The sequence below is a fragment of the Chelonia mydas genome, chromosome 23 (assembly GCF_015237465.2).
Source record: "Chelonia mydas isolate rCheMyd1 chromosome 23, rCheMyd1.pri.v2, whole genome shotgun sequence".
Taxonomy (NCBI): domain Eukaryota; kingdom Metazoa; phylum Chordata; order Testudines; family Cheloniidae; genus Chelonia; species Chelonia mydas.
Window position 1 is genome coordinate 18,782,852 of NC_051263.2, and position 13,491 is coordinate 18,796,342.

Here is a 13,491-nt window from a genome sequence, read left to right on the forward strand (position 1 = left end):
TTGGAAGAGAGCTGCAAAGCGTTCCAAACAGAGCTAGGAAAAGTAGCTGGGATCGCCAGCTATTCCCAGGCGGAGGAAGCATGCAGGGGTGAAAGAGTGACCCAGTGCTGAACACGGGAGGGACACCTGGTGACACCACTTTCAGAGGATGACCCCATGAGGAATCATTCTCCGGGACGGTGGCTAAACCTGGAGACTGGACGGAAACTCAGAAAGGGTCACCCACCAGGGAGGAGGCTTTCAGGGTCAATCAGAGACCTTCGGGCTTGTCCAGGGCAGGAAACTGGCTGGCAAAATCTCAACTTTAAAAAAGGCTTCCATGATTCCAAAATAAGAGCGTTGCCCTGGTGTAACTCCACTGGTGGAATTACCACAGCATTTCCCCATGTCAACGAGCCGTCGGACTCAACAGGGACTGCTCGCAAGCTCTCAGCCTGGCTGCTTCACGCTGGCCCGGGAGTTCATAGACCCCAAGGCCAGAAGGGACCACTGAGCTCATGCAGTCTGACCTCCTGTATAACTCAGGCCAGAGACCTGTCCCACAATCCTTCCTTCTGACCTACAGCAGAGCTCTTCTACAAACCTCCCGTCTCAACTTTAAAATGGCCAGTGATGGAGAATCCACCACGACCCTTGGTAAACTGCTCCACTGGTTAATTATGCTCACCGTTAAAATCGTATGCCTTATTGTTCATTTGAGTTAGTCTAGTTTCAAAAGCCAGCCATTGCCTCATGTTAGACCTTTCTTTGCTACCCTGAAGAGCCCATTATTAAATATTTGTTCCTCGCACGGATACTTCTAGACTGTGACCAAGTTACCTCTCACCATCACCCAGCACTAGGGAAGGGCTCTCTGTGGCTCTCCCCCACAGTTCCCAGCCCGGCCGGTGCCGTTTCAGTCTGAAGCCAGGTCACATACCTGCTCGGGCCCCGGCCCGTGCTGTGGGTGCAGCTGGGGGCTCAGGGCGGGCTGCGGGGAGGCGGTGAGCAGAGGGCTGGCTGCCGGACTCTGGTACACCCCCGACTCTGCCGCTAACAGGACGTAGGCTGGCTGCTCAGGGACGCGCACTGCTGCCTGCTGCGCTCCATAGGCTTGTTCTGAGGAGGGCGGCTGCAGCTGCTCTGGCCTGGGCGACAGGGTCTGGAGCAAGATGGGGACCGTGGCCAGGAGCGGCTGTGGCTGGAGAGGAGCCTGCTGAGGTAGTGCCTGCATCGCGGGAGGCGCGAAAGCGGAGGGCTGCGGCGGGAGGAACGGGACCGCCGGCGGCGCTGTCTGTTGCCCTTCGCCCGGCCCTTGTGCCAGGGGGTACCCCAAGCCGCTGCTGTCCTGATGGGAGAGCGCCACGGGCATCTGCTCTGTGCCAGCCTCCTGGCTCAGCGCCCCAGGAGACGGCACAAAGGCTGGCTGCTGCGGATCTGCCAGCTGGCTCAGAAACGTCACCTGCTCCACCCGGTACGGAGGCTGCCCCGGGCAGAGGGGTTGAACCGGGTACCCCGGCAGCTCCGGGTATGCATACGCCACCGGCTCTGCCGGCTGGGCTGGGCAGGGGGGCTGGTCAGCGTAAGGACCCTGCAGGGGATATGCTGGCTGCAGCCGGTACGGGGCCTGCAGCGGGTAAGCCAGCTGCTCTGGGGCCGGGACAGGACGCACGCGTTCCACCTGCTGGTCTGGCTCCTGCACCAGCAGCCCCTGCGGCTGCTCTAGGGTGCCCGTGTGCTGCACAAACTGCGGCTGCTGAGGGGGCGGGTAACCCGGCAGCTGCAACTGCATGGGCTGCGCTGGCTGGGCCAGGGAAGGCTGCAGTAAGGAGTCTGGCTGCATCACAGCATACTGCTGGGGCGGCTGCATGACGGGAACCTGTTGGGGCTGCTGCATGGGCGCAACCGGCTGGGGTTGCTGCATCGATGCAACCTGCTGTGGCTGCTGCATGGTAGGAACCTGCTGCATGGGTGCAATCTGTTGAGGAATTTGCTGCGGCTGCTGCATGGCGGGAACCTGTTGGGGCTGCTGCATGGGCGCAACCGGCTGGGGTTGCTGCATCGATGCAACCTGCTGTGGCTGCTGCATGGTAGGAACCTGCTGCATGGGTGCAGTCTGTTGAGGAACTTGCTGCGGCTGCTGCATGGCGGAAACCTCTTGGGGCTGCTGCATGGGCGCAACCGGCTGGGGTTGCTGCATTGATGCAACCTGCTGTGGCTGCTGCATGGCAGGAACCTGCTGCATGGGCGCAGTCTGTTGAGGAATTTGCTGTGGCTGCTGCATGGACATCACCTGCTGGGACATGGCAGGAACCTGCTGCATCGATGCAACTTGCTGCAGTTGCTGCATGGCTGGAATCTGCTGCATGGGTACAGGTTGCTGAGGAATTTGCTGCGGTTGCTGCATGGGCACCACCTGCTGGGGCTGCTGCATGGCAGGAACCTGCTGGAGCGGCTGCATCGATGCCACCTGCTGCAGCTGCTGCATGGGCGCAACCTGCTGCATGGGCGCCCCTGGCTGCCCAGCCAAGGAAGCAGGCAGGAGCTGGGCCATCCCCTGCATGTTGCCAACAAACTGGGCCGAGGGCTGATTCTGCGGTGCCAGGCTGTGACCGAGGGTCAGGAAGCCAGAAGCCGGGTCGACCTCGGCTGCAGTGGTGGTGGCCATCTGACTCCCGGTCCTGGTGATGGAGTCCAGCTGCGCGCTGGCTGCCGGCATGGCATGGGGAGAGGCAGCTGTCAGGATGGCCTGGGGCACCGCCATGACCGATGGCTCCAGCGCCTGCCCCTCGGCCCCGTAGGGCAGTTGCGACTCGAGGTGCTGGTGGCAAAGAAAACATGGGGGTTACAGGTGCGGAAACACAAACTAATCACAGCACAGCCCCCCCACCCCAAAACAACACGTGGCTCTGTCCACGTCTGCACTAATGCATTCTGGGAAAAACAATCTGAGCGGATACCCCATAGAGCAATAGGAGGGCATTCCCAGAGCATCTCCAGCAGCAATGCATTCTGGGGGTGGGACATGGACGCAGCCTGCTGCACAGCATCATAAGTACATAAGAGCGGCCACGCTGGGTCAGACCGACGGTCCATCTAGCCCAGTGTCCTGTCTTCCGACAGTGACCAGTGCCAGGTGCCCCAGACGGAATGAACAGAACAGGTAATATCAAGTGATCCATCCCCTCTCACCCATTCCCAGCTCCTGGCAAACAGAGGCTCGGGACACCATCCCTGCCCAGACTGGCTAGTAGCCATTAATGGACCTATCCTCCAGGAACTTAGCTAGTTTTTATCTATCATGAGGAGAGCAAGGTACTCCGGGAAAGACAGGCAACATCAAGGGATGCAGGGGCAGGATACTGTCTGGCTCAACATCTTCAGTTTACAAAAGCAAACGGCTCAGGCCCCCAGCCAGAAACCTGGGGAAAGGAATGGCTGCCCGGAAATTGGATTCAGCAGAGCCCTGCTCAAATGCCTCAGATCCCTCATAGTAACGGGGCTCTCTCTTTGGATCCCCTTGCGCTGATCCTCCAATGTGCGTCCGGCCCTTGGGACAATTATATTCCCCCAAAATAATTTTGGTCCAGTGCCCCAGAGGCTCCGATCTTGGCTAAGCAGGGTGGAAGCGGGTTGGTGCTCGCACAGGAGGTCCCTGCCCACGAAAACGCCAAGTGGTAGAGGAGGCAAGTACTAAGTCGAAGCAGGGACGACTGGGGACGGCCCATCCCTCTTCTGACTTTTAACCACAATTGGGGCCGGTCAGGAATTTCCCCACAAATTTTGCAAGATTCAGGGAAACTCAAACTTTCCAAGGGGAAGGATCCTCTTTTGGTGGGGAAGGTCCCTCGGGGCCAGACAGAGCCCCACCCCAGAACAGCCAGCAGCCCCGTGGCGAGGGAATCACCTAGAATGTGGGATCCTAGATTCAAGTCCCTGAACCAGGAAGGACCTGACCCTGGGGTTCACACATCCCTGTTCAGTGCTTTCCCCACCTGCCAAGGATTTCTCTGCACCAGCCACCCCTCGTGTGTCAGCCGCGCCACCCAGGGCACACCAGACGTACCGTTATCGGCGTGAACTGCGGGACCGTGCCGGGTGACACCTGGGGCTGGGGAGCTGCCGGTGGAGCCAAGCTGGGGGTGGGTAGAGCTGGGGGTAAGATCTGCAGGTGGCCCAGGTTCTGCTGCTGCACCTGCTTCATTAATTAACGACAGTGACAAATAAAGAAGCTTGTTAATGACAAAGCACCACTGGACCCCACCTGTGCTCTCCCCGACTCGGATCTGCTGCACCCTCCTACCTGGGTCTCTGTAGATGCTTGGCTCCCATTTGAGGGGACATCTACACTGTACGCGAAGCCGGGATCTGCAGGACGCGGCTTGTGGACTTGGTGCAGCCAAGCCCCTGCTCGCGCGTCCACACTGCCTTGGAAGCCCGGGTCTCGCAACTGAGTTAATGCGCTATGCAGCCCTTCTCACTTGAGCTGCGTTCACACGGCCGAAGGACAGGGCTTGGATCCGGGTCACGACTGGGCTCAGGGCCTGACACACCCCACTAGCAGGGTCCTATGGCCCGGACCCTGAGCATTCGCTGACCCAAGAAAGACTGACTTGTGTGTGAACGGAAGCGGGGCTTGAGCTCAGCCCTGTCTCAGAGCCTGGATTTGGTGCAGACATGCCCTAGGAGTCCCTGACACCCTGCCCCCCCAGGCCACAGTGTGGTTTTGAACTTGATGGGAGGCGGTTCAGTAACGCGCCGGGGGTCCCTCGCACCAAAGATAATGGGTAACCTCCAACCCTACCCCCTGTAACGCCTCCAACTCTGACCCACTCCCCAAAACCCCCCAACCCTAATCCCCAACACCCCATCTTCATGGCACCCCCAAACCTGTCCCCTACATTCCCTTCTCATGGCCCCTCACGACTCAGGAGCCGGATCCTAGGACCCTGCTAGAAGGGTGGGTCAGAGCCCGAGTCCCAGTGAGCCAGTGCTGAGCGCTGAGATGCTCCGAAACCCGGCAAAGCGAGTGAGTCACAGAGCCCAAGTGGGACCGTCTACACTGCAATTTGTAATGCCACAGCACCAACCCGAGTCTGTCAATCCTGGCTCTGGGATTCACTGCAGTGGGCTGGGGAGACGTACCTTTAACAGCCTAGCCCGTGGGCCTTGCTCAGATGCTCGGGGTCAGCAGATTTGGGGTAGGGAGGGGATTTCCCCCAGGTCAGGGTTTTTGGGGCGTGGGACAATCCAGGCGCTGGAGACACCGTTCTGTGGCCTTACACGCTGCGCGTGGCTAAGGACGCCCTTGGTGTACCGTACAGTCACGGACCCTAGGATGACGGCTGGTGATCCGAGGAGGCATCTTACCCCAGCAATCTGCTGATAGTGTCCCATCACCGGCTGCGATGGGTAGAGATGTCCCTGAAGGCCGGCTTCCACCGGTGGGGGGATAGAGGCCTGTGGAGGGCAGCCCATCACCTGCTCCGTGTAGGCCAGGCTGTGCTGTGTGGAGGCATCCGACAGAATCACTGACCCAGCACTCTTCTCCGACAGGCTCTCGGCTGTATGGGGAGGCAGGAAAGCCCTGTCAGCCACTCAGAGCATTGGCAGGCGTGTCCTTTCCTAGCAGGTGCAAATGCTGAGTTAACACGCAACGGGGCGGGGGAGGACACAGGAACCATAGACTCACTAGGTCCTGCTCCAGACCTATGTCTTCCTCACCACCATCACCAAGTTCCTGTCTAGCGCGCGTCTCCAAGCACTTTACGGAGCAGGGGAAACATGCCACTGAGACCGGCAGGATCATTGGGCAGGGACTAGAAGCCAGCTGTTCTTGGCCCCCGGGCAGCGCGCTACCCACTAGCCACACTGCCCATAGACTCACATCTAAGGCTGCTCAGCGAGGTCAAAATGACAGTAAACGATGGCTGCTCAGAAAAACCAGGGCAATTATCACCAGTCTGCAGGAACTCCAAGAGGCACCAACTGCCCCAATCCCCGCCCCTCCAAAACACCTCCCTGCCACCCCGAGGAGGGGGCGGGACTGTGGCGGCGTGGGGACCAAGTCATAGCATGGGGGGCACAGAGCGCGCCACCCTCAGGAGGTGGGGAGAGACCCTGACACCCCTTCTGCCTCGTTATCGCTGTTGTGAGGGCAGAGTCTGGGCCGGGAGTTAGCCCACCCCGGGACTACAGATCACCCCAAGGCCCCTCCCTCCTCTACCTCAGGGTGGGGCTACCCCTAAAGATGAGCTCCACCAACACTCCCTGGTAGTGTGAACGCGACCCCAGCAAGACCTGCGATGGCTCAAAGCCGGAGGCAGCTGTGTTCTCAGGGTGTTTTTTTTAACCTTCCCCCGAAGCATCAGGGATGGGCCTCAGCTGGAGAGGGACACCGGACTGAGGCTCTTTGCAGCTGCCGGTTGGCAGGTCTGGCTCCCAGGCTCGGGGTGGCCAGACGTGGGATGGGGGAGGCAGGGACGTGGTGGTCCCTCTGCAACATGGGATCATCGGGGCACATCTCAGCGAATCAATTCCCTTCTACAGCAGGCGAGTGGGTGACGTTTCGGTCTCTCCCGAGGAGACTAAAGGGGTCAGGGGGCTGGTGAAATTGACTAGCTACCCCTGTCGCTCCATGTACCCGCCAAGGAAGACTGGTGCTGAGTCTGCTGCAGCAGCTGCTGCCGGACGTGCTGGTCCACCTCCGTCTCCTCCCACTCGGCACCCGCCGGCAGGGACGGGCCGGTCAGCGAGACGCCCTGGAGCAGCGGAGCCCCACCAGCTGCCTTGCACTGGGCTTCCCTCTGTTCCTCCAGGCAGCTGGCTTGCCGCCGCTCTCGGGTCTTCTTGATCAGGGCCACACGGTCCCGGATGGACTTGGCCACAGCTTTGGAGTCGCTTTCGTGGAAGAATCCGGATTTCACCTGCAGAAGGGGGATCAAGATAGGAAAGACGAGGAATCGCGCCTGTTCTCCAGATACCCCGGAAAGACGAGGAAGAGTGCCTGCTCTCCGGATACCCCGAGAAAGACGAGGAATCGCGCCTGCTCTCCGGATACCCCGAGAAAGACGAGGAATCGCGCCTGCTCTCCGGATACCCCGAGAAAGACGAGGAATCGCATCTGCTCTCCGGATACCCCGCGAAAGCCTCTCTCGGGTTGTTAACCAAAAGCATGCAGCTTTTAGCTCTCCACCCTTTTACAGGAGAACTCCTTGGAGGGCTCAGAGATGTGGATCAACATTCTCCCCGTTCTCAGGCAAGAGGCATTGCTGACTCTCATGATATTGGACCCCTGACGGAACCAGGATTTCACGTCAATGTTTCTTCATAAAGACCCAGCTGCCGGAGTCATGTGATTTGGGGAGAATGTCACCTTTCTTTTTACAAAAAAAAAAAAAAAAAAATTTTCTAGCCCTCGGGACTGAGGAGAAAATCTTGCAAACAGGACCTTCTAAAGGCTCAAAAGCTAGAAAACAAATAACAAGACTCCACATTTCAAAAGAGATTTTTCAAGCCACATCTCACGATTTTGGGGTGACACCTAATTTATAATTTCAGAACATTTGGGGCCGGCAACGCCATCTTTAACGAGGCCTTGTCGACGCACATTCATCCAATTGGTTAGGGGAAAGCGCTCTTATATCCTCTTCACAACTGACCTAAAAAAAAAAAAAGCCCAGCCTGTTGCCGGCACAGCCTTCTGTGTGGATTCTCCTGTTTCAGTTTAACTAAAAATGTATGTCTTGGCTGCAGTCGCAAAGTGTGATTGCCGCACATCTGAGCTAGCTTTGATGCTCACTGCAGCTTTGATGCTCACCTGAGCTAGCTAGGCATGCCCTGAGTGGCTTTAAATTCATATCACGTTACACCTGTGACAGACACAAGACCTTGGAGGAGAGGAAACGTCCGAATCGATCCCACAATGCAGGGCGGTAGGGGATATTCGTAGGATATTATATCAACAAGCGGTCTATGGACCTCTGTGTTCCTGATCCTCCTGAACTGGGAATCACTAGGAGGGTGATGAAAGCAAATCCCCAGTCCCGGTTATATAGATACCCAGCCCTTTGACACTCTGCATCTCTTGGAGAGACAAAGACCTAGGAGATGTCCTCAGCCTGAGCTGGCTTAGAGACAAAGCTGCTCCCCAGTGAGGCTCTGCCAGACCCCCATGGTCCACCAGGACTCCACATGGACAGCCACTGGGTGAGTGTGTCGACAGCTTGTGGCTTCGTGAGAGCATTTCTCTCAAATGTTCCAAGCCAATCCCCAGGGTGCTTTGCTGCAGCAGACATGGCCAGAGACAGCAGGATCACCAGTGTCAGCGTGAGAGAAATGTTAATAAAGTTTCAAACAGTTTGAATCAAAAAAAAAAAAAAAAAAAAACAGTTCCCACTTCTCAACCAGTCGGGTTTCAGACACATCCCTGATGGCACGAACCCGGCTTGACCTCCATCCTCCCCGGAGTCGCCCAGGAAGGGCGGGCGAAACACGACTTCAGCATGGAAAATACAAGCAGAGCCGAACAACGGTAACGCTTCCGGACCTTCTTAGTTATTAACGTGCACTCAGAAAGCGCCTGGATCCCCTCCAGCCCAACTGTGCAAACAGTGAGAGACAGCCCCTGCCCCGAAGAGCTTCCAGTGTAAACAGACAAGACAAAGGGTGCGAGGGGAAACTGACATTGGGGCTCCTGTCACACCGGGTGCTGCACTGACCCTCCTCCCCAGCCCGAGACCAGCACCCAAATTGTGCTGGGCACTGCACTGACCCTTCCAACAGCGAGAGACAGCCCCTGCCCCGACGAGCTCCCACACAGACAAAGGGAGGGAGGAGAGACAGCGGCACAGGGAGCTGCAGGTAGGAGATGTCCGTGCGAAGCGCTCACCATCTCGCACGCCACTTCTTCGGGGACATCCGACTCCAGGTTGAAACTGAACTCGATGGCTTCATTGTCCTTGTGCTTCCCCTTCAGCTTCTTGGGGTCTTCCACCCACAGCCTCAAGGCCAAAGAAGAGCTCAGCCCGTCGTCGTCCTCCGCCAGCTCCACCCGCAGCCCCGTGTCCTCCGCGAAGAAGGCATGGTTCAAAAGGTCTTTGATAGACAACCTGGTGGTGAGAGGTTGGGGGCGGGGGGTGGATTAGGGGTCCATCGCCAACAGGGTATTGACTACCTGGTCAGTGACCATTGCAACCACACAATTTCTAGCCTCTTTGGGGCCACCCCGTCTGTCCCCGCCCCGGTACCCAGGTAAAGCAAGGAACCACTCAGCCGACCGGGATGGGGGTGGGGGGAGCGAGAGTCTGACTGTCGCCTCAGATGCTTTCAACTGGAGCCAGAGCGCTCGAGTGATCTGCCTCAGGGTCACAGAGCAAATCACCAGCAGAACCAGGAATAGGACCCAGGCATCCTGGCTCCCAGCCCCCCGCTCTAACCCACTAGACCCCACTGCCCTCCCAGAGCCGTGGAGAGAACCCAGGCATCCTGGCTCCCAGCCCCCCTGCTCTCACCCACTAGACCCCACTGCCCTCCCAGAGCCGTGGAGAGAACCCAGGCTTCCTGACTCCCAGAACCCTCCGCTCTAAACCACTAGACCCCACTGCCCTCCCAGAGCCGTGGAGAGAACCCAGGCATCCTGGCTCCCAGCCCCCCGCTCTAACCCACTAGACCCCACTGCCCTCCCAGAGCCGTGGAGAGAACCCAGGAATCCTGGCTCCCAGCCCCCTGCTCTAACCCACTAGACCCCACTGCCCTCCCAGAGCCGTGGAGAGAACCCAGGAATCCTGGCTCCCAGCCCCCCGCTCTAACCCACTAGACCCCACTGCCCTCCCAGAGCCGTGGAGAGAACCCAGGAATCCTGGCTCCCAGCCCCCCGCTCTAACCCACTAGACCCACTGCCCTCCCAGAGCCGTGGAGAGAACCCAGGAATCCTGGGTCCCAGCCCCCCGCTCTAACCCACTAGAACCCACTGCCCTCCCAGAGCCGTGGAGAGAACCCAGGCATCCTGGCTCCCAGCCCCCCGCTCTAACCCACTAGACCCCACTGCCCTCCCAGAGCCGTGGAGAGAACCCAGGAATCCTGGCTCCCAGCCCCCCGCTCTAACCCACTAGACCCCACTGCCCTCCCAGAGCCGTGGAGAGAACCCAGGCATCCTGGCTCCCAGCCCCCCGCTCTAACCCACTAGACCCCACTGCCCTCCCAGAGCCGTGGAGAGAACCCAGGCATCCTGGCTCCCAGCCCCCCGCTCTAACCCACTAGACCCCACTGCCCTCCCAGAGCCGTGGAGAGAACCCAGGCATCCTGGCTCCCAGCCCCCCGCTCTAACCCACTAGACCCCACTGCCCTCCCAGAGCCGAGGAGAGAACCCAGGAATCCTGGGTCCCAGCCCCCCGCTCTAACCCACTAGACCCCACTGCCCTCCCAGAGCCGAGGAGAGAACCCAGGAATCCTGGGTCCCAGCCCCCCGCTCTAACCCACTAGACCCCACTGCCCTCCCAGAGCCGTGGAGAGAACCCAGGCATCCTGGCTCCCAGCCCCCCGCTCTAACCCACTAGACCCCACTGCCCTCCCAGAGCCGAGGAGAGAACCCAGGAATCCTGGGTCCCAGCCCCCCGCTCTAACCCACTAGACCCCACTGCCCTCCCAGAGCCGAGGAGAGAACCCAGGAATCCTGGGTCCCACCCCCCGCTCTAACCCACTAGACCCCACTGCCCTCCCAGAGCCGTGGAGAGAACCCAGGCATCCTGGGTCCTAGCCCCCCAGTTCCCCTGCCTGTTCTAACTACTGCACCCCACACACCAGGTGCAGGTAATAGAATCCAGACGTCCTAACTCATCTCTACACAGCACTGCCATTGTGGTCAGGAGACCCCGCAGCTTTTCCTTTTTAACTTTACTTCAAACAGCCCGATGGCCCCCCCAAACGCAGTACGGCAGCTGCTCGGCTGCTGACTCAGGAAAGCAGAGTAGCTCGCGCTCGAGTCCCGCGGACTTCCCGAATCAGACTCGGAGGCCGCGGCCAAGGCCAGCCCATCGGCCCTGCGACGGGCATCTCTGAGCCGGTGCCTCGCAGGGAGACGCACCTTTCAGATTTGTTCTGCCGGATGCACCCCTCAATGATCTCTTTCACCTCCGGGTCAGTCACCTTGTTGAAACTGGCGGGTTTAATGCCCTGGAAGAGAAGGGAATTGTTATGGTGTGCCGAGCGGCACCAGTCCCTTCCTTTGAGCCAGCTAGCTGGGAGCAGGGTGTCTATGACCTATTGCCAAAGGGTCTGCCTCCGCACACCGAAGTTTCATAGATCCCATGGATCATGTTAGACCTTTCTCTGCCAGACTGAAGAGCCCATTCATAATTTTCGTTCCCTAAGTTGGTATTTGTGTGACTGAGCCTCCACAGCCCCTTCTCTCGGTTAAGCCAAAGAGACTGAGCTCCTTGAATCCCACTTCCAACCCTTCCGTCATTCTAGTGGCTCTTCGCTGAGCCCTCCCCGATTTATCCACATCCTCCTTGAACTGTGGGCACCAGACTTGGACACAGGATCCCAGCAGCAGTCGCACCAGCGGTAACGGAACCGTCTTGTAAACGACTCCTTTGGCCGTTTGTTCCAGTGGTCAGCCGCCCTCACTGGTAAAATGTGCAACATTTGCAACTGGAACACGTCTGGCTTCAGTTCACAGCCCCTTGGGTCTTGTTCTCCTCTAGCTCAAAGAAACCTTTCGTATCCGGGCTTCTCTCCCTGGGAAGGTGCTCACACACGGTAATCGAGTCACCTGCCGCTCTTCCTCTTGAGGTGCTAAGCCCTCTTTCCCTCTCTGACTGTGAGGCATTTCTTCCAGCCCTCCAATGGTTTTCTGCACCCTCTCCAATTTCTCAACATCCTTTTTAAAAATGGGGTCACTGAAACTGGATGTATCGTTCGGTGTCAGGCTCACCAGTGCTGTTTACAGAGGTAAAATCACCTCTCCTGTGGACTGCGATAGACCCATCTCCCACCCTGGCCATCAGATAATCTAGCCTGACCTTCTGTACTGCGCAGGCTGTTGAATTTCATCCAGTTAGTCCTGCCGTGAGCCCAGTAGCGGGGGTTTAATAACAGGGACCGCACTGGTACATTTACAAAGTGTGGCTCCAATTACTGCTATTCCATAGGGGAAATCACACGTATATTATATTTATGCTGCTATCTCAATCAACCAACCTACTAAATCTCATCAAGAGTATTACCAGCTTTGTCTGACAAGCCCCATTGTCCATAAAACCATGGGGACCGGCACTAATTATATTCCGATCCTTTCATTCTTTATCGACTGAATCCCGTAACAGGGACTGATGCCAGGTGAATGTTACCCAGGTCATCCCACTGGTTTTTTTGGACTATCGGCATGACATGAGCACTTTCTCAGTCTTCTTGAGCTTCCCTGCTATTCCCAAACTGGAAGACGTGTCTAGTGGGGTTAGTCCCAGGGCTGGGGCTACGCAATATTGTCATTAACAACATGGATAACAGACTGGAGAGCGTTTTTATAAAACCTGCGGATCACACCAGGCTGGGAGGGGTTGCTGGCACTTTGGAGGCAGGATTAGAATTCAAAATGACCTGAACAAATTGGAGAATTGGTCTGAAATCAACAAGATGAAATTTACTAACAACAAGTGCAGAGAACTCCACTGAGGAAGGAAAAATCAAATGCCCAACTACAAGATAGGGACGAACCGGCTGGGCCGTCGTACTGCTGAAAAGGATCTGGGGTATTAAGATTTGGCCCCGCTGAGCCCTAAACTGGAGTACTGTGTGGGGTTCTGGGAGCCGCTCCTTAGGAAAGGCCTAGACAAACTGGAGACAGTCCAGAGGAGAGCAACAAAAATGAACAAAGGTTTAGAAAACCTGACATTTGAGGAACGGTTACAAAAATTAGACGTGTTTAGTCTTGAGAAAAGAAGACTCGGGGGGACCTGATACCAGTCTTCAGATCTTTTAAGGGCTGTTATAAAGTGGACAGTGACCAAAGGAGACTGAGGTTAGATATTAGGAAAATTCTCATTATAAGGGTAGTTCAGATCTGGAAAGGCGTCGCTGTTTTTAAGGACATGCCTGTCAGGCATGGTCTAGCTTTACTTGGTCCCACCTCAGAGTAGGGGGCTGGACTTGAAGATGTCTCAAGATCCCTCCCAGCCCAACATTTCTATGATTCAAAGACACATTAAAAATTAGCATCAGCCAGGGGGAGATCTCTGCCAACTCTTTAAAGCCAGAAGAGACCATTATGGTCACCTAGTCTGAGCTGCCTCACACAGAGGGTAGGATCCGGCCAGCCCCTTCTGTCAACTCCCTTATCCCACTCTGAAACTTCCAGCCTCCACTTTAAAATGCTAAAGCAGAACCTCTGAGCTTTACATAATGTGGAATCGGGGACAAATCCATTCTAATCCATTTGACTCATCCTTTCATCCACACTTGCCAGCCCTTCCACCCTCTGTCACAATAATTACGTGTGACTTTGCCGAGAAT

The 13,491-nt window shown here is 57.2% G+C and overlaps 1 protein-coding gene across 10 annotated transcripts in view; it reads right to left on the bottom strand.

Moving 5' to 3' along the window:
• WNK3 (WNK lysine deficient protein kinase 3) overlaps nt 1-13,491 on the bottom strand; it is a 61,043-nt gene that overhangs the window by 20,410 nt on the left and 27,142 nt on the right. For 4 of the 10 annotated variants that reach the window (XM_043534308.1, XM_037888510.2, XM_037888505.2 and 1 more), the window contains exons 6-11: nt 11,063-11,151; nt 8,870-9,089; nt 6,623-6,905; nt 5,350-5,543; nt 4,046-4,177; nt 920-2,800 (exon numbers count right to left, since the gene is read on the bottom strand). In XM_043534308.1, coding sequence (XP_043390243.1) covers nt 920-2,800; nt 4,046-4,177; nt 5,350-5,543; nt 6,623-6,905; nt 8,870-9,089; nt 11,063-11,151 — 2,799 coding nt within the window. The remainder of the gene's footprint in view (nt 1-919; nt 2,801-4,045; nt 4,178-5,349; nt 5,544-6,622; nt 6,906-8,869; nt 9,090-11,062; nt 11,152-13,491) is intronic. The other 6 variants (XM_043534310.1, XM_037888509.2, XM_043534311.1 and 3 more) reach the window with 3 other exon arrangements.